Source organism: Cucurbita pepo, chromosome 13 (assembly GCF_057944985.1).
Source record: "Cucurbita pepo subsp. pepo isolate OVF chromosome 13, ASM5794498v1, whole genome shotgun sequence".
NCBI classification, from domain to species: domain Eukaryota; kingdom Viridiplantae; phylum Streptophyta; class Magnoliopsida; order Cucurbitales; family Cucurbitaceae; genus Cucurbita; species Cucurbita pepo.
In genome coordinates this window covers 2,040,764-2,064,491 of record NC_141810.1, presented here as the reverse complement: position 1 = coordinate 2,064,491, position 23,728 = coordinate 2,040,764, and the positions used below count along the sequence as shown (strand labels likewise).

Sequence of the window (23,728 nt, the reverse complement as noted above, 5' to 3'; positions counted from 1 at the left end):
AGGGATCACCCAAGGAATGGACGAGCTCCAAGGAGGGAGGCAAGAGCTATGCTTTCAGAGACCTAACCCAACCCCGGTCCGAATCTTATCTGAATTGCGAGAATAACTGACTAAGCCATGCCAACATATAGAAACTATTCTGCATCGTCAATTATTTTTCATAAAGGTAGTGAATTTATATTAACTATCCAAGTGATCGTATTTATTTTCTAAAAAAATTTGTTAATCAAACTACTTTAATCTATATGGATCGTATTTATTTTCTAAAAAAATTTGTTCATCAAACTACTTTAATCTATATTTTTCTTGGTATAAAGATATTTAAAAAATTGTTCTCATAAAGTTATTTTTTTGAACTTTGAAATACTGGATAGTTTCTAAATCACTTGCAACTGAGCTCAATTTCAGTTATGTCTAGAAAATCGCTTACAATCGATGCATAATACCGAACAATTTCATGGGTGTTATTGGACCTAATCAGTAACACCCACGAACCATCTAGACTTTAGTCATGCCTAAAAAATTGCTTACAATCGATCTACTCATCCCAGGAATAATTTTGAAATATTTAGATAAGAGATTGAAAATGAGTTAGTGATAGGATGGAAGAAAAGTAAGCAGAGAAGTCTTGAATTTTCTGTGAAATTCCTCCATTAATGTGATGATAATGAAGTTGTAGAAGACTTGCCGTTTCAAAGTCGTCTGTTTGGTCAAAGTCATCAGTCTCTTACATTTTTGTTTTTGAAAAGGTCTCAACGGACAAAGCACATTTATAAAAAAATGTTTAAAAAAATCTATACCGTCAATGTATGACGTGTTTTATCGACCGCCTATAGATTACCTTCAAATTTTTTAATGCTATTTTTGAAAATTTATGACCGTGAACAACTTCCTGTGATTGTGACCAACTTTGACCCTCGAATAATATGAGACATAAATCTAATGGACCAAATTAAAATTTTAATTTTTTTTTAAGTATAATAATTAAATAGACACAATAGTAAGAATTTAGAGTCACTGATTTCTAATTTTTTTATATTTTTATTATATTATTTAATTAATTTAATTAATGGATTTTGAGTTTACGTCATCTATGAAACAAACAAGAACATTATATTATTAGATTCATTTTTTTAAAAATAAATAAATGATTGTTTTGATAACTTTGTTTATGGAATAAACTTGTTGATATTATTTTATTTAAACGTGTTAAAAAGTAGTCAACAATAAACTTTTAAAATTAGAAACGTGACATTTTTTAAACCTTTCTTTAAATAATAAAAACGATCAAACATGATTCATATCTTTTTGAAAAGTACAAAAATAGACCAAAGTATTAGTTATTATTGGATTATACTCATTTTAATATTATTAGATATCCAATTCTTGAATTTAGTATCATTTTGGTCTATGTTGTTCCTAAACTCGAATCTCTACAGTTTAAATGTCGAGTTTGAAAGTTGAGAGATATCGAAAATAAAAGGAAAGGCCATAAGTGGCAACGCTCGAGCGATGACTTTGTGGGCGTAGACTACACTTGACCAATACTAAACTTGAATCTCAACAGTTAAAATGTCGGGTTTGAAAATTGAGAGAGAACGAAAATAAAAGAGAAGAGTTGAGCAATGACTTCATGGTCTATGTTAAAATGTCGGGTTTGAAAACGGAGAGATAGCGAAAATGAAAGGAAAGGCCCAAGTGGGAAGAGTGGAGAGATGAGTTTGTGGGCGTGGACTAGGATAAGTTCATGAACCGTGGCCCCCAAGGAAGCTCAATACTCCTTTCCTTCTCTGTTTCCTATCAAATTCAAAACGTTCACATTGGATTGCTCTTCTTATTTAATCCACACCCTCCAACCTTTTCAACCCATTCTTCTTCTTCTTCTTCTTCTTCTTCTTCTTCTTCAACAGTGGAAATTCTCAGACCCAACTCAGAATGATTGTGAGTTTCGTTTGTGCTCTGTTTTACTGATTCCTCTGTTTTCATTGAAACTAACAGAGCAATTTTGTGTGTGCAGAAAGTGGTGCTGAAATTGGACTTACACGATGACAGAGGGAAGCAAAAGGCCTTGAAATCAGTCTCCTCCCTTCAAGGTAATCGATTACGATTGCATTTGTTTCTTCTTCTTTCTTCTTCTTCTTTGAGAGATGAACTGATTCTGGAGATTACTCTGTTTCGACTTGCAGGGGTTGAATCGATCGCCATGGATATGAAGGACAATAAGCTGACAGTAATTGGGGATGTAGACCCAGTTGGTGTGGTTGCGAAGCTCAGAAAGCATTGGCCCAACGCCGATATCTTAACCGTCGGTCCGGCGAAGGAAGAGAAGCCAACAGCACCGGCAGCACCGGCAGCACCGCCGAAGACCCCAGATGAACTGAATGAAGAGATCCTTAAATGGTGCAAAAACAATGGTTATCCCTCCTATGCTCCTTATTACCGTGTGTATAGTGTAGAGGAGAATCCTAATTCTTGTGTCATATCTTGAATGGATCAATAAACGTTTTTGAGACTGAATATCGTCCCAATTCAAGTTGTGACATACCTTTTGGTTGAATCGTTTCTCGATCGACTTTTGAATGATAAGAAGTATAGACTTTGATGAGCGTTTTGGATTAAACTAGCTAAGATTGAAAGTATTGTCTCAAAAGGCCATCTATACGACGAAGAAGAACAAGGAGGGACACGTTTCAAGACGATTTTGGTGGATACGACGTTAAAATATTGCATGACTCGCCTATATAAATGATCTTAAATTAATACAATAGTCCAGACATTTGAAGATGACTCGCCTATATAAATGATCTTAAATTATACAATAGTCCAGACATTTGAAGATTTTGACTATCTTGATTCATTAAAAACAAGAGAAAAGGAAAGAAGTCAATATTGAAAGACACGATCAGATATCTCTTTTAACGAATTGCCTAATTGCTATGGCTTATTGAGACTTGTTACTTCTAGTCAAGTCGAAGAGGGAGAAACCCGTTCGTTTCTTCAATCACATAGAAATAGGAAATGGAAGGCTGAAATACCAAAAACTATGGTAATAGGGTGTAACAACCCAAACCCACCGCTAGCAAATATTGTCTTCTTTGGACTTTTCCTTCCGGACTTCCCCTCAAGGTTTAAAACCATGAGGCTAACAGCAATACTTAACGGGTCAAAGCGGACAATATCTACTAGCGGTGGTCTTGGGTTGTTACACAAAGGCATGATCTACTAAATGGTAAGCCCACGATTCAAGTCAACTATTTTTTATAAAGTCAACAATTAAACTAAATGTTTTGAAGTTCCAAGAACAGAAACGAAACAAATTAGAAAACTCAATAACGAATATTGATCAAACTCAAAAATTTAGAGACAAAATAGTTACAATACTTGAACCAAGTTTATGATATTGAGAACAATATGCTGTGGCTGAGTTTAGGACAATCTTAGTAGGAGTAAAATCTATATACAGCATTTAAATGTCGGGGCCGACCTGTTTGTTCTTCAGTGAGCAGGCAATTCGCTTGCATTATACAGGACACATCTTTCACAACGTACAACAGATTCTACATTGTTGGAAGAAAATGTCCGCCTAACCTCAATTTGAAGCGTTGGTAGTAGATGATGCTCTTGGTTGCTTGCTTCCATGCTCCGGCACCGGATGTTCAGCTGCAGGTCTCTTTGTTCTTGACTGCCATTACAAAGATTAGGGAAAAGTCCACAAGGAATGTGTGAGTGCTCTCACAACCTCACCCCATATATACATTGTTTTTCATATCAAAGCGTACTAACCTTCTCTTCTGTAAGCTGATAAATGTGGCGTATGAGTATATTTTTGGCATCAGTATCTATAACTGCAGTAAAAATCAATGACATGGTATCAACAACCAAGATCTTTTGTGAATATGATAGCAGTTTGCTGATCAAGATTCAAAGTTATCAGTATGGTTGGTAAAATCATGGCCTTGGAAGAGTAATGAAGAAACAAATGTTCTTGCTTACCCTGATCTGGTGGCGGAAGGGTCCTACTGTGGGTAGGATGATAGGTTGCAGGAATCATCTTCTACATAAAATTAAGACCGACTTATCAGAGAAGTTCGAACATCGACTCGTTCGTTACGTTAGAAAATAAATGAATTCATCTTCTTGTTCTACTTCTTGCAGCTGGAAACTCCACTTGTAAAAATATGTTGCATTCTACTGCAGTTTAAGCTTCAATGAAAGCATTTAGTTTGAACCAGACAGCTCTTCCGTTTACACAGTCACCCAATCTATGGAAAATTAACAGGTGACGACGACCCGTGAAGTGTCCTCATTTGTAATGAATTCAAAAAATGGGTGATATATCCAAAGCAAGCACAAGTTTGTACATACAATTACAAGGAAAAATTGGTTATATCTTGCTTCAATGTGTCTTATGTCCAAAATGATGTCCCTTCGGAGAAGGGCACACCGTTTGGTAGCTTAGATGAGATGTTTTCAGAATCTCTTCAATCAAAAACTTCTCATTAACGGTTCTAGATTTGTCAATCCTTCTGCATTAAGGCATTATCTTAATGTTTCCATTGAAGGTAGAAAGACAAAAGGCAAAACACAAAGGTGGTGTATCAGCCCAAGCCCACCGCTAGCAGATATTGTCCTCTTTGGACTTTATCTTTCGGGTTTTCTCTCAAGGTTTTCAAAATGCATCTTCCAGAGAGAGGTTTCCACACCCTTATAAAGAATGCTTAATTCTCCTCCCCAACCAATATAGGATCTCACAAGTGGCTTCTAAGAAGCATTGATTGAACGACTTCAAACATTATGCAAACTATTTCATTGGGAGTCTTAAGCTTAAACCTGTGAAAGTGAACTGTATACCACTCAAGAAAATCAGAGAAACAAGGAACACAGAATGTTCATTTGCAGTATAGAAGAATCCGTGTCGCTGCAATTTTGGATTTTTCGTTGTAAAACAATGAACCTAAGCATACTCAAACAAAGAGGGAACTTAAAATGGTTGCAGGCTGCTCCAAGCTCAAAGGCTAAAAGCACTTTTGGGCATCAGAATCATTAGAAATTAAAGATGACCTACATATGAGAAGTAAACAGAATCATTTCTCTGAAAGGTCAGTAACTTAGTTATTGTTCCTTGCAGAATTTGTTCCCTTGGTATCATTTCTTTCAAAGGAACCGAATCATTTCTTTCACAGGACTGACTTTACAAGATTAAAATGCCATGACAGAGTGAAAAAAAGAAGTAACAATCGAAACAAGAACACCATTTTGATTCTTTGGTTTCGGGGGAAAAGGGGGAGCCATCTATGTGTAAGAAATGGACAATCGATAGAATGTTACAACCCCTTGCCGTTTAATAGAAAACTAATGAACTTCATTAGATTCTTCCTTCTTCAGGTTTCTGAATCAAACACACCAATATCGGAACTCAATTGTAATGTAATCAAAACATACATGTAAGAATTCCAAGAATTTAAGAATTTCCAAGTCCTAAAACGAAAACAAAATTTCCCACATCACGACGCTCAACCAGAAAACAGATCAATAATGCGAACAATAATTGGGAGAATCCAAATAACAATAGAGCAAAGAAGATCAAGCGGAGGTTAAATTTCATCACAAATTCACATCCTACCTTAACGAAACAACAATCATCACAAATAGAGGAAAACACACAGGATCAAGAAAACAAAAGAAACCCATGAACGATTACAGAAATCAATTACAAGAACGAAAACAAAGGGCGCGATGATTCCGCCATTACTGAAAACTTACAGAAGGAGTTGAAGGATCGGAGGGTCGGAGTTGGCTGAAGTTGTGAGGGTCATATGACGGCAGGTCACCGAGCATAGACCCCATCAAAACGCCGCTGAATATATTTTGATTGTTCGAAATCTAGAGAGGGAGATTTGTGTTACAAGAACGAGGAGGAAGAGGAGGAGGAGGAAGCAGAGAAGTGGTTTTTGTAGAAGCGATTCATTAGGAATCACAGCGCCATTGGATTAACAACCAGTGGACCTTCGGTGAATCATAATTTTATACCCACCCCCCCAAGTAATTTTAATTTTAAATATTTCTCCAAAATTATATTATATTTTATTTTATTTTATTTTCAATAATTATATGTGCTTTTTAATTTTGCTGTTTATTCTTTTTTCAAGGCCTTAATAATTGTTGGAATGATTTATTAATAATTATTACTAGCCAAATTACCAATTTGCCCTTATGGACATAATTTTAGTTTTTCGGTTTTAATTATATATAAATATTTGAAATTTTTAGAAATTTTGTTAATAAAATATTATATTCTATTTTTATTTATAAAATATTATTAGACTTATTATTATTTTTTTTAATAAAAATGAAGATTACCTATTAAAAATATTTTTTGAAATGAATATTTTAAAAAATGCATATAAAAAACGGGGAGAAATTTCCTATCGGGAACTTAATCCTTGCAAATGAGAACTGAAATAGGTGGCGAGGATAGAAACAAAGACGGGAAAAGCTCTCCATCCCGTATAACCTTATGAATATCTCTAATTTAAGCTTAGTTTCAAGGATAGTTGTAACGAGCGGTGACATTATTAGCCATATTTGCAAAATATGTCACACAAATACATAATTTACAATTACATAAATTTTTTAAAATTTACCAATCTTATAACTAATATCTCATTTATATGATAAAATAAACTATACCGACATTTATCATTAAGAGACCATTTTTATATTTATCATAGATAGAGTATTTCTACTCTATCAATTATTGACCATTTTTACGTCTATCGTTAATGAACAATTTTTTTGTCTAATATCCACGAACAATTACTATTTTCATTTGTGATAGCTTTTTATTATAGAAATAAAATTTAAATATCAATGTGCCATCCTTAATAATTTTGATATGATATTAGTGATAGATTTAATAACAATCGAGCATGCAAATAATCATAGATAGAATAGGGAACGAGCATGCAAGCAATTAATGATAGATACCTATTATTGAAATACCTCAATCAATAATATACTTCATTCATTAACAAGTTTATTACGGTAGACCTCAATTAATGATAGAATTAAAATTGTGATAAATTAATAAAAATATTCATAAATTTTATAATTGGACGGAAAAATACTTCTAAACTTTTAAAAATTTCAAATAGAAATATTTAATATTGAAAATTAGGCTTATTTCCTCCCTATTTTAAAATAGTTTTATATTTGAATTATAAGCTTTTAAAAATAATTTATCTTTTTAGTTTCACACTTAACATGAATTTTGAAAATAGTGTAGAAAGTAGCATCTATATGCATAATTTTTAAAAATAAAATATAAAAAATCAAATGATTATCACACACAACCTTAACAATAAAATAAAAGATTGTCAACTTGGTATTGTATACTTGTTAGGTCGATATCGTAAAGATGAAGATTCAAACGGCTACCTTTTTAGTTGAAGTTACAGCTCAACTAGTTAAGATATACTGTGTTTTCCCTCAAGATTTTTAAAACGCGTGGTAGAGAGAAATTTCTATATTCTTATAAAAAAATGCTTTGTTTTCCTCCCCAACCGATGCGAGATCTCACAATCCACCTCCCCCCCCCTCCCTTCGGGTCCCAATATCCTTGCTGGCACTTGTTACCTTCTCCCATTGATGTAGGACCCCCCAATCTACCCCCTTATGCGCTCAACATCTTTGTTGGCACAACGCCTCGTGTCCACCCTCCTTTGGGGTTCAGTCCCCTCGCTGGTATATCGCCCGGTGTCTAGTTCTGATACCATTTGTAACAGCTCAAGCCTAACGCTAGAAAATATTGCCCTCTTTGGACACTCTTTCAGACTTTCCCTCAAGGTTTTTAAATCGTGTTTGTCAGGGAGAAGTTTCCACACCCTTATAAATATTGTTTCATCCTCCTCCCCAACCCTGATGCGAGATCTCACCGTTGAACTCTAAACCGAAAATATAATAATGAATAATCAAGGACAAGCTCTTTCTATTCTTTAAATGTGTAAAAAATGCAGGTAAACAAACAAGAAAAGGCAGAAAACAACGATATCTAATAGACACATGGCTTCCATCCTTCAAAAATGTAACGCCTGCAAGTAGAAAAAAGAAGCAAATGGTAATGCAAACAAATGTCTATTGAGAGTAGCAAGCAAAAGGAATATGGGTCTGGAAAGTAACAATTTAAAGGTTTATAAGGGCAAAGAAAAACATATAGATTTCAAGTAGCTTTCCAAGTGACTGGGATTACAAATTTCAACTAAGCCTTCTAGTTGGAGTTACATTTTCATTGGGCAACTATTCAAGCAAAGCATCTCCAGGACCCAATTTCCTTGTTCAGAAACCATTAATTTCTATCATGGGTTCAGAGCCTAAAGCTGTTTACAATGATTGGGTGGAGGAAGATAAAGCCCCTTTAGAACAAGCTACAAAGAACAGATGGTATAAGACAACGGTAGCAGCTAGTTACAAGGAAACCTTTGCAGTGGACAAAATTGGGGATGGGATATTGAATATGAACACTCCAGTCAGAAAATATCTAAAAAGGAGGTTTGGGAAACGGAAGAGCACCTGTAATCCAGAGCAAGAAATTCCTCGACATCTAATATTATGTTCTTGGAACGACTGTGTCGAATCCATTGGACCTTTGGGTGTGCGTGGATGGAGCACTGGATTGAGTAGTAGTCAGGTTTGATGGAGGTCGAGCAGACTGTACAGGTTGAGTTGGCTGGATAATTACGCCATAAGCATCAGAATAGGCTCGACCGGAAAGACTGCCACGCATTCGACCTATGGGCTGTCGGTTCTGCTCTACAGATGGATCCAGTAAATCGGAAGCCATGGTAACAGATTGAGTCATTCCTCCTACGTTTCTCAGCTCCCCAGTTGGTCTCCTAAGCCCATCAGGAGTAGTTTGGAGAGGATGGGGAGATCTGGAAGTTTGGTTTTGTAATGACATGGCTGAAGATTGTCTCATCATTTCAGCTCGCTGGGAAGCAACCATCATTCTAGCATGTTGATTATGAGGAGTCACTGCTGTATAAGCAGATCCACCATATCCACCTCCTACTTGACTCGTAGGTCTCGAGAATGGCAAAGATGGCCGAACACTGCTCGGATTCTGATTCCGGAGATGGGATATCCTCAAATTGAGAGCTTGCTGAAGGTGAGGATTCTGGAAATCCGTTAATATCCCCGCAGATGGCCTCTGAGCAGTTGATGCTCGAACAGACTGGCCAGGGGTGAAGGAACGATCTTGAGGTTCCCGATTCTGGGAGTTAAAGTAGATAAATCAAAGGTTATAAAAGTTAACACTACCAAAAGTCAAGAAAACCATGGAAACAAAATAAAATAGTACCTGCACGATTGGTGGACGGAGAAATGGAGCTAGGTTTGTTGCATGATGTAAATCTCCATGATGTCTCGGAAATGGCTGTCTCCTTTCTGAATCACGAGATATCATATTTAAACCATCTCTGCTAATCGGAATGCTCTGTCCAACTTGAGGAGCAGAGGAAATGGTTGAAGTTCTTGAACTATACTGCTGGCCTGATGTTTGGGACTGAGCAGGAAGGACTTGACCTGCAAGCGTCCTGCTTACAGGTCTTGCTATTGATGTCATCCTACCGTACTGATTACTTTCGTTTGAATTCGAAACTTGAACCTGCACATTATTTTGATCATAGAATGCAGGAAATGGAAAGTTGACCTGGCCTGGAACCCCAACATCATGATTAAGAACAGGTGATACAGCATCAGTCAAGCCAGCTGATTGCGTAAGACCAGCAAAACTAGGTGCAGCTGTGCTACTACCCATTGGAGCATCTGACCTGATACTTGAGGTCAAAAGCCTATCAGTAACCATTCCAGACCAAAAGTCATCGTCCAAGGCAGCAGAAAAATTTTGATTCAAGCTATTCCTGTTCATTCCAGATAATATATTTAAACTTGAAGAAACCGGTTGGTTTTTATTACCAAGACAAGGTTTCCTGTCTTCAGTCTCCAAATTGCAGATGTTCATATCATCATCAACTTCAGTAAGATCTAACACATCAGGAGGGGCAGTAGACTCTTGTTGTGCTCTTTCATTCTGTTGGTTAAGAGAATCATCCAATGGCCGACCATCCCCACAATCATTTTCAAGGATGGCCTTCCATGATCCATCTGCTGAGATAATTACTTCAGTAACGTTTTCAGCCACTTCTCTAATGACCTAACGGAAATACAACGGATTTATTGAATGGAAGAAAGCAATAAAAATTTGCAAATACCCAAGAAATTCAGAAAAGGTCGATCACTCAACTTGCCTTCAACATATTTCGATCAATACAAATATCCAAAAAGCAAATGTACTGATTACAATGCGGACATCGCCAGGATGGTCTTCTTGAATTTATGTCAATAAAGTTGTAGAAATCAAAGCACTGCAGCATACCAAAAAAAAAAAAAAAAAAAAAAAAAAAAAGAAAAGAAAGAAAAACTGATATTAAACCTAAAAGAACTTCTAAGATATCATATAACATACAGTAAATTCCTATGAACTACAAGACAGTCTAAAAAAAATAACTGAATAGGTACGCATGTATACAGTTGCCTAATTAAGTTAAGAACTGGCAGAAAATTGCTGCCCCATTTTCTTGATAGAAAAACTAAGTATCTGGAAAAGAGTTGCAAAGATCATGCTATGATTCAAGGTACAACAACACATTTCAGATGCCATGGCAGGGAACTCTCACCTGAAGATGTTTGCAAGAACGACCTTTCACAGGAACCTTGATTCGCGTATAGCTGTTTTATGGAGGACAGGATGAAACAATCACCATGTCAATAAGTGAGTTACATAAAAACTGAAAATTATCGTAAACTTCAAGTAGCAAGTAAACTAGTACTTTGTCAAACAGCAGATATGATAAAAAGTTCTGAGCATACAACCAATGTAAAATTAATATTTTCCTTGAGAGGGGTGGGGGTGGAATTGGTTGATGGGGAGAGGAAAAAACATGTAAGCAGTAAACAAAATAATTAACTGTAAATCAAATCAAATCATGTCATTTATTAAAATCAAATATTGTATATCATTGTAAATATAGATCATAAAATATATTTAAGTTTCATTTTGAATTATTGATCTACAAATAGTAAGGTTCAAATTAGATCTAAATAAAACTTTTTAAGTCATACGTTAGTTATATTACATGATCATTCCTACATGTGAGCAAGGTGTTTGATTTTTTTAAAGATTTTAATGGTTCCTTTTTATTCTAGTTTCATAACTCAGATTCTATGGTTCTTGATGTATATGTATATATATTTGAGATTTGATTTAACCGGTACAGGTATATATTACCCACTAACCCATCTACCATTTTCTTCAACATGCTACCAGTTCAATATCATTAAATTATAAATCATATTTTTTGTTTCTTTTTACATTTTGGTAGACCTCAAACAGAGTAGTCGCAGTTATTTATTTACTCTTAATTTTTTATGATTTTATTATCTCGTAGCACTGGTTTTGTGTGTTTGAACATTTAGCCAATCTACAAAGGTTTTTCCATTTCAGCATCAGGTAGTAGTATGGCAAGCCTTACGGTCTACGGTGGATAAACCTTGGGGGCCTCACAATCTTACACATCTATTTCAGCTACCCCTTTCCCATTTATCCTACTGGTACCTTACCCCCATCACTCTACAAGCTACATAAGATGTAACATATCCACAACATTTAAATCCGATGCTTCCTCAATGATCAAAATCAATAAAATTTAACTGTTTCAGATCAGTGAGAAATACGAAACAGTTAAAGCCTGTACTATCCCACACATCATATGATAAGGAATTCATACTCAAATAGCATACAAATAAAATAAAGCACTGCAGCTGCTAGAAGCATCAAAATTGTAAGAGAAAGAGTCTAGATAACCTTATGGGGCAATTAAGGGATATTCGTGATGGGCCCTCGATAATGTCAGAATCTGAAACCCACAATAAAATTATATTAAGAAAAGCACTAAGTTACTAACATTCAAAACCATGGTATATAGAAATGTGAATACATTTAAGCAAGACCATCCTAACTGAATAATGAATTAATAAACAATTAGAGTATAAAACAAAGAACTAAAAGAAGTTTCCACCTGCCCTTCCCAATTATTGCTATACCTGAATCCACAGTAGAAACAGCTGGCTGTTCATGATCTTGCAGCACAGATGAGTCGGGCGATGGTGCTGAACCCATAACGGCAACTGCTATAACGTAATGGCCTAACAAAGATTAAAGGCCTTTTAGAGGTATACTCTAAAATAGTAAATACAGGATGCTTAGAATTGGAATTAGACCTCAACTTACCGTTGAAGCTACCAATCACTTGGAGAAGATTTGATCCTAGTTTAAGCATATGAGTTACATTTGTTGGAAGCTGCGGTCCGGTATCCTTATTAAAAAGAAATGATGCTGGTAAGAAGATTCAATTAATAGAAGAGTCTTGTACAAAACGTTTTTCGAGTGCATCTTAACTAACCATGTATATATTTGTCCTTCCATTGACTCCCCTCCCATTGACAAGGAAGCTACATATAAATTTTTTTTTGCAAAGAATAGTAAGAACTAATGTAGCATAGATATAAATGAAGTTACTTCCATCTTAAAGGGATGGGTTACGTATTAGACGTACTTAACCTGTGGAGGACTGATTATGCATGCAGAAGCCTCAGTATTATCTTTTTGAGCAACAAACAGTCGCTGCAACAGGAGATCAATTTGCAATTACAAAATTTGAGATAAAGAATATAGGTTTAATGACATTTATAATAAATAAGCTTAGAAACATTTGAAGTTTGATGGAGATGTCTCTCACGTACTATAAACAAGCAATATTGGCCCCTAAGCATTTCTATTTTCATCTTACTAAAGGGTAATACATGGTCACATCCATTTGACCAAAGAACTAGAAAGGCTAAAGTACTTTCTGGACGTTGAAGTAGCATACTCAACTCAAGGCATTTTCATGTAACAAAAATATATGATGGATTTATTGATGGAAACAAGAAAAAGCGGATGTAAATCCACACCAACACCAATGGATCCACATCAGAAATTGGGAGAGTCAAAAGAAGAACCTAGTGAACAGAGAAATGTACCAGAGGCTAGTGGGGAGGCTTATATATCTAACACACACTCGACCAGACATATAGCATACTCAGTGAGTGTAATTAGTCAATTCATGCATGATCTGCGAGAGCCTCACTTTTTGGCAACATATAGAGTGCTACATTACCTGAAAGGAACTTTAAGAAGAGATATTTGTTCAAACGCAATAATTTTCTTGCATTGGAGCTTACACCCATGTTGACTATGTTAGATCAATAGCGGACAAAATCTACTACGAGGTATTGCATTTTCTTAGAGGTAATTTGGTAACATGAGGAGTAAACAAACAAAATGTGGCGGCTAGATCATCTACCTAATCAAAATTTTGAGCTATTGCACAAGAGTCATGTGAACTCTTATGGTCGAAGATAATCCTTGATGACTTACGGATTAAAGGAGAAGGGCTTGACAAAGTTGTACTGGACAACAAATTAGTTATCAATATTGCACATAATCCTATACAGCATGGTGGACAAGGTACGTTGAAATTGATCGACATCTTATCATGGAAAAATTAGTGATGGTATACATTAGTTATGTGCCCTCAATACCTTTAATTAGCAAATATACAAACAAAAAAACTTCACAACTCAATATTTTATGAGTTAGTATCCAAGCTGGGAATGGATGATATCTATTCCTCGACTTGAGGGGGAGTGTTGAAGGAATGACCTTAATTTAAGGAATATTTGTGTAATTCCATTCCTAGCTTTAAGAAATAATTGTATAACACCATTAAATAAGGAAAGTAATTAACTACGGTAATGTTATCTACTATCTAAGGATTTATTTATCTCTATCATTATCTAGTATCTAGAAATTTAGGTAGCCTTCTTGTAGTATCAAAGGAACAAGTACCTTTCTCAAAATTAATAAGAACAAAGAATAAGATAATTTACACTTGCAACATTTACTATAGAATTTTGATTGTAATCTAGAGGTAATCTTGTTTTAACCCCTCGGTAGCTTTACAGCAGGATAATTCCATTGTTTGGGCAGTTTAGACTTACTTTTGTATTCTCCAGCCACCCATAGTTACAAGCAGGCGGCTGTTTTGTGTTAAAGAGAACTTTTGGGTCATCTTAATAAAACTCCTCACTCGTATTCATCAAGTGTACCTTTAAAATAGTATACACTAAACTTGCCCGGTTAACAATTGACCTAGCTAATGTTCCTTCATTGATTTTAATTAGGCGGCTCATCACATGGCTTAGCGAATAGTGAAACTACACAAAGAGGTTATATACCATCTTTAGCAAATTACTGCTACTTATAAGCACAAAGCCAATTTTCACCATCGAACTAAGGAATCAAAGCCATAAGGAAACTTTCAGGGATCCAAAAGAAAAATATTCCCTGCAACAACATTATATATATATTATTCGACTCAAAGGTATATCCCATTTCACTATTTACACAAATAAGGTTCCTCTTTATGTAGTCCAAGAGTCAGATGAAAGAACATTAAAGCTACTAAATACGCAATATAAAAAATCCTCACGGTTTACAAAATTTTCCCAGTTCAACTAGCCTCTGAAATACAGAAACTTACTATTTTCTCCTGTGGTGCATATTGAATTGTCTTCGAAATATTGAAATCAAAAGCAAATACTCCATATCCAGGCTAGCACGGGGAAAACATAAATGTCATGGGATATCCAAGAAATAAATTAAAAAGTTAAAAATAGCTTTTTTAGAGGAAAGAGTTCAGCAGAGAGACAGTAAGCACCTTAACTTCCGCAGATATAACAATCTGACCCAGCTTCAAGCGAGGAAAAAATCTGGGTGCACATGCAAGTAAAAAGTAAACAAGAAATCATTTCAAAATAACCAGCTCAAATTCAGCATTCCAAAGAACCTGCTGGGATTATTACTAGCTGAGGTACATCAGTAGTTAAATGGTAAGTCTGTTGGTAATTGATGGCAATAAATAATGTGAGTAAAGAAAAGTGGGGGAGGCCTATTTTGGAACAGTCATTTTTGGAGAGAACTAAGGCTCTCTAATGTTTAGTAACACCTTGTATTTTCTTTTGACAATATAATAAATCTGAACCCCTAAGTTTAGATTCCTAATATATTGGTATCAGAGAATTATTTCTTGAGAATTGATTTTAAGTCTGGAAGAATATTACTAAAAATGAGAAATATTATGCAAAAGATCATGAACGAGTTTGTAGCATATATATATTGGAGGAAAAAAAAAAAAACGAGACCCAGTTGAAACTAAATGCTATGGGAAAGGGGCAAAGGCAGTGGGAAGCCATCCAAGTGAACAATAATTACCTACTGACAAGTCTGTAGAAGTTTACCTACTGACCAGAAAAAGATTTCCTCATGCTGAAGGTAACAGCCCAAGAGTATGAACCCGTTTGTGTATCCATTTTCTTTGAAACAGACGTCCTTTATCCATGAGACCCCCCCCCCCCCCAAAATATTATCATGTACTGAAACACCCCCACACAAGCTGGCAATTGACTAAACAAAATTTTTGGTTCTGAGAAAGAGAAGGACATCGAGTACCGTAACCCACCCCATCAAAAGCAAGTTTGCATCCCTCTGCCGGAAACTTAACATCCCAACCATGGAGCAAAAGATTCATCGAAGCAGCCAGCCTAACCACTTGAACCAGCGCCTCTGCCTCCTTTCTACTGATGCTAAATTACCATAGAAATGCTTTAAAATTATCCCAACCCCACGTTCGTAGCCAGGAAATCCCCTACTGTAAATCCATGTCACTTCACTGTTATGCTTCTCAATAGTAACCACCGAGGAAAGCAAAATCAAACTCTGAACTGACCTCCTTCTCAATCTTCCACTTAGGCTGCAAAGCCTTCATTTGCTCTTTATCAGCTATCACTTGGCATGATGCCTTCCCCTGAATGGAGTCTATCTTCACAGGCCTAAGTAGGATAAACATCATCATCCTTTTCCTTTTGAAGGCTCCAAGGTAACCAAACTAAATCTACCCTTGGCATTTGAAAGCACTTGAAGAAGATAAATGACGTATTGACAGTGGAAACGTTTTGGAAAAGGAATTGTACTCTACAATTTAAAAAGAAACTTGTCCAAAAGAGGTTAAATCTTCAGTGGAGGCAGCATATCTTGAGAGTCTTACTACAGTGGATAGAATTCATGTTCAACTTGGATGATGAATTCTTTTCAATGCACCTAGTATCTAAAGGAGAGTGAAGATTTCAATTATCTTTCCATTTCATGTTCAGTGAGCAGAAAATTTTGGCTTCGTTACAAGGTTTTGGGATCTCATGGGCTTTCCATAGTTCATTAAAAGCAAATGCGGAGCAATTGCTTTGTAGAAATATGTTCAAAGGAAGACTTAAGCAGCTATGGGTTTGGTTATTGTTGTAACATCTTTTCCATAGAATATATGGTTGGAAAGGAATTATAGGCCATTTAATAAGGGTTTCGAGGAATCGGGTAGAGGTTACTCCAATGAAAACTTCAAAGAAAATTGTTCAAGTTAGGTATTTCAAAGAAACGTGTTCTTTTGTTATTCATTTTCCATAGTTAGATCCCGTTAGGAAAGGATTGAGATGAGATAAGTATGGAGGTTTAAAGAGGACAGGGTGATGGTGATTTTTTTTTTCTTTTTTTTCTTTTTTTTTTCTTTTTTTTTGTAATGTGATTCAGACAGAATGCAGATAAAGCAAAAATGAAACTCATACCTTTCCATAACTGTAGTAATCGTGGTAAGGGAATTGCTTGGTCCAGTATTCGTATCTACAAAGAAATCGCTACCAATCTGCATGACATAATAATTTCTCAGAAAATAAAAAACATTAAAAATCCAGAAATGTGCACAAACTTTTACCCAGGCGAAAAGTTTTTAGACAAAATAAAAAGAACCTCATTAGCTAGACTGTAGAGTTCCTCTGCCTCCTTTTCTGAAAACCATTTCACCTTGCAAGCATTCTACCATGCAAAATATAGAAGAAAGCTGAGATATTTGTTACCAGATAGCATTCCAAAATGATTAATACTCAACAAAAAATGAAGTCCGAGTGACTTAAATCACAGTGTTGATAAACAAAAAGACAGGAAATTTTCTCGTGGGAAAAAAAGGTTCAAGCCAGGAGAGAGAAAAAAAAAAAACCTGTATCTTTTGTGTTTCTGCACAGTGTTAAGAATATTTCCAAATAATATATTTATGAAGATCATTTCAATTGAACTTAACATATTTAATACCCAGAAAGGTGGATAGTTAAATTAAAGTAGGTTATTTATTGATTTCAAAAGCGTGAACAAACAGGAGAAGCACCAACTGTGTAAATAGGAAGGTAATAAAGAGCCAACGGACTTGCTAAATTTGAACAATTACAAGTTCGGCCCCAATGCGTACATCACAGAGACAGTATGACCCCAAACATGGAAAAGTATACTATTTTATAAGCACAAGGCTTTTCCAGTATTTTATCTTTTTAATCTTCAATCATATCGTTAATAAATGACAACCAAGTCCAATAAGATAGTTGGCCTGTCCAAAATTGTATTGCATGACTACCTTATATGATAGAATGAACTCTTACCAGAAGGTGAAGATTTATAAACTTCGGTTCATTTGTCAATGAACATTCATTTATTTTCAAAACACATGCACAACATAAACATTTTCTCAGGTCATATATCTATTAAAGATTAACCAAGCACTTACCATTCTAATGTTCATTTAGGCACGTGAAGAAGATTTTTTGTAACTTTAGGCACATGTAGGAGACTCTTGGTTAACTTTAGGAACATGAAGGAGATTATGTAAGTAGAAAGTTCGCTTTGATCAAAGGTACAAAGAGTGGAAGATCCAAAGAGCCAAAATGGCTACCAGACAAATCTCACAGGCAGTGGTGCCCTCTAACATTTCTTTCAACACATTTTCCATCACAAATCCAAAGAGCCATGAAAAAATTAACTGATCTTATCGTTGCCAAGATAAAAATTATGGATTTAGAGTTGAAGTATCCGAATCCAAATCTTGAAGATATTCAGGAGGTTCCTCGATCTTCTTTGATATGTTTCTTTAGTCCATGTCCTTGCCAAGTAATCTGCCCTTGCAATTGCCATAGTATATAGTTGTCCTCTGAGTTGATGGTTTTCATTTGGTTTCAAGGACTGATTGCAGCAGTTTGGAATCGAGTGGTTGAACCCTTGTCCAGTGTTGATGTAACATCAGTCATTATGTAATTAAACATAAGCACCGAAACCATGCTAAATTCTTGAAGATGGAAGAATTTGAGTGTAGAGAATTTTTGGAAATCCTTTTTTTTTTTGTTCTAATGAAATACCTGACTTTCAAGAATGCACAAGCTAATAAAAAATGGGGAAAAACCAACAAAAAGGAAGCCATCTACAAGAAGGGGCTCCAATCAAGTGAAATAAGATCTAACCAGTAATTACAAGAAAAGCACAGACATCAAGGCAAAAGAGAAACAAAAAATCTAAAAGAAAAAAAAACCAAACATCATTATTGGACTCTCCTTTTCACTAAAGATTCTATTGTTTCTCTCGCCTCACAGGCCCCACAAAATAACACCACCCCATCCTGCAACAAAAGTAACCCATTCTCACAAAACATCGGATGAAAGAATAACTCAGTCAACTCTCTGAACCATGGAACAAACAAAACAATAGTCGAAAGCCTCAAAGAAGCCACACCAAACAGCCCGAACAAAAACACAACTCCAAATGTTGTTATTTCCTCTTTACATGTTGTTATGGGGACATTGCTAGCTGATGTAAAAAGAACGAAGTACCTTTTCTCCAATTTGAACTTGAACGCATGATTCAAGGGATGTCTGAGTGGAAAATTTTTACTTTCTACACTACAACTGCTAAACTCCATGGGTAAACTTCACATGTTGTATTACTTTCTTAGTTCATTTCTGTTGTATGACTGTTTTGAGTTCATTTCTGTTGTATGACTGTTCGGCAAAATGATGTCTAGCCATGCCAAACCTGAATCGCCTCAAAATGTACTATAGGGGAGACCAAGTAGTCATCAAACTTCCCCCTAACCAAGTATTGTAAACTCTCTTGCCTACATGTTTTCAATACAATTGACTTTCACAATGCTTACTTTCAACTTGTTTTCAACGATTTTCCTCGCCCACATTTTCTAAAACCTTTTTTCTCAAAATGTGGCCGAGGCTCGACCATACATCAGATTGTTCGCGATAACCGATTTTAACACGGCTGGCTTGTTCGCGATTGTGCTAGTCTGTTACCAAGAAAGTGTAATTGTGACACTACTCACCTAAATATTGTCAAGCTTCCATCCCTTTGGAGGTGCTGTTGAAGTTGTTACTTATTTTTAACAGATTACTACTCATCTCAAACAAATTTTGATTCAGTAACAAAAACATTAATCATACTACAGTTATAAAAAGAAAACGTTGCATCATAAACAATTGTGAACACAAAAAAACTTGGTCACCGGTTCTAAAATATAAAAATACGGCAGCGTATGCAAAAGATGAGAAAAACATACCTTGGCGGCTATCATGAGCACCATGATTGCTGCTTTTAAGTGATGAGAATGTTTCTTCTGACATATCTGGACAAATTAATATTCTATGTAAACTAATGCTCAAAAATACTCATAATAGAAAAGATATAGCAATCAGATACAACATTCTGAATAAATAACTGATACAAAATCATTTAACATGAGACTACAAACCCAATCTGTGTAATATATAGATAGGATAACAACCCATCTTCCAAATCCAAATCCAACCTTTTGCCCAACATCTTTACCCCACATACACTTAAGTTTCAGCTAACTAATAGGCAGTGCAATCCCAACCTATTGAATGTCCTGCCAAGATCTCAAGGCATAGCTTAGAACCAAAATAAGAATGCCAAATAATTTGAACATGATTCAGTCAACTATTTAGGAAGGTACATTTTGTAGTGATTGTACAAAAATGAGAAATGAAAACTTAGCAGGTAATTTGACAGAAATTGGGCATTCTAGGGACAATAAATTACTCAAATTATGTAAATTATACCCAAAAAGCCTCCAATTGGCAAGAGGGAAGAGTCGTATAATGACACCATCTAAAATTGCTTCTCAAATAGACCAACAATTTATAGAAAATAAAAAGTGAAGTGCTTCTTTTTAACAGAAATGGGAAAGCAAGTATTTGCCCTTGAAAACAAGTGTCTTGGAGGACAAATTAAACCACAAAAAATTCATGTACATTTAGAATAAAAGATGTTACCTGTTTCAAGAGACTGGGTAAACCTTGAGCTTTAGATGGAACAAAGTCGTTGGCAATTGCAAAGTCAATACTTCTGTATTATCAACGATAAGCAAAATGAAGTCAAGGAAGATGATAAATTGATGGTTATGAGCAAAAGCTAAAGCACATAAATAAAAAGTATTTCATTAAAAAAAAAAAAAAAAAAAAAAAAAAGGCCAATTCCGTTCACACTAGTAAGAACTAATAATTATAAATAACATTTGAGACAAACAGAAGTGCACAATTAACGATATAAAAGGGTTTACAGTAGTAACCTTGCAGTGCAGGAAATTAAATATTTAACACAAACTTCTACAGTTAAAACACGTGAAGTGACATCACAAGAGACCACATTGTTGAAGAATAACAGAGAAATTCATTTTAAGTTGTCACCTTCACCATAACCCACATACCCTCGATGAGGTATTTGACTTGGGGATATGAGTCCAATAAAAGTACGAAGCTCATAGAACAATTGAGAGCAAAGTTCTAATAGTGTGCTATTAGATTAAAGAAGAAAGCACAAATAAGCAGGCAGAAATTCAAGAGGTCTACGTTCTAGCATAATACACAACACATGGCAATTCCCACCGACAACTACACTCTCAGTCCTATCATATACTAGCATAACTGAACAATATCCACTGGTCCCTCTATACAGTTACAAAAAAAAAAAAAAAAAAAGACCTCTTCTCCCATACAAACGCCCTCTCTCTCTCTCTCTCTCTCTCTCTCTCTCTCTCTCATTTACAGTGTCTATCCTCGTGCACCACTCCTTACAAACATAAATTCTACGGGAGGTCCCAGTCTATCAAGCATGGCTGAGAAACACAACCACGAAAGAGAATTTGGTGTAGCGTAAGTAGCCTAGGAGATAATTCTCCAAGAATTAAACTCTTCAAATCTTTATTATCAATCAAGTTGTAAAATACATGAGGGAGTCCCTTTATTTATAGAGAATTAGAGGGAAAACTAAAATGAAAAAATGAAAAAGGATAGTAAAAATAGTATTAAGCAAGTAATTACCTTAATTAACCTGATTCTCAATACATCACTCTATCTCTCCAAAAAAAAAAAAAAAAAAAAAACTTGTCCTCAAGTTTTAGAAAGAAAAATGAACTAAACAAAGCGGCTTCGTTCGATGATTTGAAAAAAAAAAAAACATACTTTTTTCAAATAGTCTATAAGAATATTATAAAGTGAGTTTTCATCTTCATTAAAACCCACCCCTTCTTGTCAAGGATTTGGGCACCAAAAGTTCTATCGGACCGGATGGCTATATCACCAAATTCTTCAAAAAAAGAATATTGGAACATTCTCAAGGATGACATAAAGAGAGTGTTCCCAGGCTTTTTCGAGAACGCCATCATAAACACAAGCTTAAACAAAATCCATATTTCCATCATTCCCAAGAAAAGTGATGCCAGAAATATGGGAGACAATATTAGCCTCACTTCGTGTTTATACAAGGTTGTGGCAAGGGTGTTATCTAAGAGGCTTACAAAAGTCATCTCCAAGCACAAATTAGCTTTGAGGCTAGCCATCAAATCATTGTGTTTTGCGAACCAACATCAAACATCTCACTGACAGGAATTATCATTAGATTTCCATCATCAGTTCCTTATTGAAATAATAAATCTAACTCTCCATTGTTGCTCGGAGCCTCTTCTTTCTCTTTTTCCTTGTTTCCACCTAAAAAATTTCCCCACAGTTTAAATGCTTAGATCTTCCACTATTTACACTAATATTAGAACTTTCTGAATCAACATAGATGAATTCATCAAAAGAACCTTCCTTTCGCCAATTCCCAATATTCTTTGCTACCCCTTTAGTGACCTTAAAAGTGAAAGCCTTAAATCCCTTTGCATATAGAGGAGCTCCCATTTATACACACTTTAAACATCAGTTTTATGGGCTCCCTTATTATGTTATTTTGGCTTCTCTTGTTTGCAACTACTGAGTTTTCAAAACAAAAATACAGGAAGTATGCAAAGTTTAACTGAACCACTTATTTAAATGTTTTTACTCCATACTACCGAAACTTGTAGGCATCTGTTCTTACGAAAAAAAGTGTTTTCAGAATCATCTTCTTCATTTTGAAAAACCATGCGATTCTTTAATTATTTGTTGACACTATTACAGTGCAGTGAAAATGTCAAATGAATCCAACAAACAATCTATTCGCACATCGCATCTCCATTAGGCTAGAAAATGCAGGAAATTTTCAAATTAAAGAAAACCTGAACACAGGTGAAAAACAATACTTCCAACCACACCCAAATTCTGTATTCCAAACAAACTACTCGACACTCCATTTTCTACCAACTAGCTAGACAGTAGGTATTCGCAGAACCAGTCTCAAAATCCTCTCAACTAACAAAATTTCAAGAAAAGCACCCAAAACAAATTTCCACAACAAGAAAAGGAAACAAACTTGGAAAACTTAAATGATGTGTACTAATCAAAACCTGGCAAGGGAAAAGCAGATATTGCAGAGTTGGACTGGATCGATTTGGTCGACACGGTTGACGTACAAAGTTAAGCTATCAATGTACGAGGAAATTCTATCCAATTTCATCTCATATGGCGTCGTTGCACCCATTTTCAGCCGCTCGCCGGAGCAAAACCCCCTTTCCTCCGGCGGTATGAACGAAGCTTCAGCAGGTTCTGGAGATGACTGCCAAGCTTGTAGGGGAATTGTAATTGACCCGTTTGTTTCCCGGGTTTCTTTGTAAAAGTTTTTTTGGCTTTTGCAAATTAATTAAATTCATGAGGGAAAATTAAGCATAATTAACTGATTATTTAATCTAAAATTAATTAATTCTTTTTTTGTTCATTGTTAACGGTTAATTAATTACTCGATGAAATTAATTTATCATTTATTATTAAATTTTAAAAATACATTTTTTTTTGTCTATTTATTTTATTTCATAATTATTTTTTATTATTTATTTTATAACTAGTCTTAAAAATTATCACGAGTAAACCTTCCACGTCTTCATTCTCACCACTTATTTCATTTCCCATTTTCGAAAATTTTTCATTTATTTTTTTTCGGAAATGGGGGCTGGGAGTCCTACAGTAAATTGGTAGAGACTGAGTTTTCCGCTTAATTTTTTCCCGTTTATTATTCATTTTTTAAAATATATTTATTTTAAAGTTTTAAATTTTTAATATAATATTTATTAGAAATTTATAAATTAATATATTTCATAAACATTATATATACTCTAACTACCAAACCTTATTTCTTAAAATTTAAATTTTAATATTTCAACCTAGTTTTTGACGATTTAAAAATTTTTAAACTATAGTGTTTAAATATTAC

The 23,728-nt window shown here is 35.1% G+C and overlaps 3 protein-coding genes across 5 annotated transcripts; 1 reads left to right on the top strand and 2 right to left on the bottom strand.

Moving 5' to 3' along the window:
- Positions 1–1,800: 1,800 nt before the first annotated feature.
- Positions 1,801–2,607, top strand: LOC111809156 (heavy metal-associated isoprenylated plant protein 39). Its single transcript, XM_023695529.2, has 3 exons — positions 1,801–1,941; positions 2,018–2,093; positions 2,187–2,607. Exons 1-3 carry the CDS (start codon positions 1,936–1,938, stop codon positions 2,486–2,488), a joined length of 384 nt encoding a protein of 127 aa, XP_023551297.1. The 5' UTR covers positions 1,801–1,935; the 3' UTR covers positions 2,489–2,607.
- Positions 2,608–3,317: 710 nt separating this feature from the next.
- Positions 3,318–6,008, bottom strand: LOC111808116 (DET1 complexing ubiquitin ligase). Its single transcript, XM_023693928.2, has 4 exons — positions 5,764–6,008; positions 3,994–4,054; positions 3,784–3,845; positions 3,318–3,682 (listed from the first exon to the last, which is right to left on the bottom strand). The coding sequence occupies exons 1-4, from the start codon at positions 5,845–5,847 to the stop codon at positions 3,590–3,592; spliced, it is 300 nt and encodes a 99-aa protein (XP_023549696.1). The 5' UTR covers positions 5,848–6,008; the 3' UTR covers positions 3,318–3,589.
- Positions 6,009–8,212: 2,204 nt separating this feature from the next.
- LOC111808928 (uncharacterized) lies at positions 8,213–23,106 on the bottom strand. Of its 3 annotated transcripts, none has more exons than XM_087116756.1 (16): positions 22,869–23,106; positions 20,380–20,452; positions 19,644–19,709; positions 17,012–17,077; positions 16,831–16,907; positions 14,877–14,928; positions 14,700–14,771; positions 12,672–12,739; positions 12,519–12,567; positions 12,347–12,431; positions 12,160–12,261; positions 11,921–11,972; positions 10,734–10,785; positions 10,305–10,421; positions 9,356–10,210; positions 8,213–9,268 (listed from the first exon to the last, which is right to left on the bottom strand). In XM_087116756.1, exons 1-16 carry the CDS (start codon positions 23,000–23,002, stop codon positions 8,606–8,608), a joined length of 2,583 nt encoding a protein of 860 aa, XP_086972882.1. In that variant the 5' UTR covers positions 23,003–23,106; the 3' UTR covers positions 8,213–8,605. The 3 variants fall into 3 exon arrangements, with proteins under 3 accessions (XP_086972882.1, XP_086972881.1, XP_086972883.1); XM_087116755.1 differs by having other exon boundaries at positions 12,347–12,451; positions 12,677–12,739; XM_087116757.1 differs by lacking the exon at positions 10,305–10,421 and having other exon boundaries at positions 12,347–12,451; positions 12,677–12,739.
- Positions 23,107–23,728: the final 622 nt, after the last annotated feature.

Excerpts from the sequence above, each read along its gene's own strand:
- LOC111809156 (XM_023695529.2), top strand. Across the intron at positions 2,094-2,186 it reads ATCAGTCTCCTCCCTTCAAG|GGGTTGAATCGATCGCCATG; the intron begins GTAATCGATTAC and ends TTCGACTTGCAG.
- LOC111808116 (XM_023693928.2), bottom strand. The coding sequence starts at position 5,847 with ATGGGGTCTATGCTCGGTGACCTGCCGTCATATGACCCTCACAACTTC. Across the intron at positions 4,055-5,763 it reads CCGATCCTTCAACTCCTTCT|AAGATGATTCCTGCAACCTA; the intron begins GTAAGTTTTCAG and ends AATTTTATGTAG. Across the intron at positions 3,846-3,993 it reads CCTTCCGCCACCAGATCAGG|TTATAGATACTGATGCCAAA; the intron begins GTAAGCAAGAAC and ends TTTTTACTGCAG.
- LOC111808928 (XM_087116755.1), bottom strand. The coding sequence starts at position 23,002 with ATGGGTGCAACGACGCCATATGAGATGAAATTGGATAGAATTTCCTCG. Across the intron at positions 12,568-12,676 it reads GCATAATCAGTCCTCCACAG|CTTCCTTGTCAATGGGAGGG; the intron begins GTTAAGTACGTC and ends ATTTATATGTAG. Across the intron at positions 10,786-11,920 it reads TCCCTTAATTGCCCCATAAG|CTATACGCGAATCAAGGTTC; the intron begins GTTATCTAGACT and ends TCCATAAAACAG.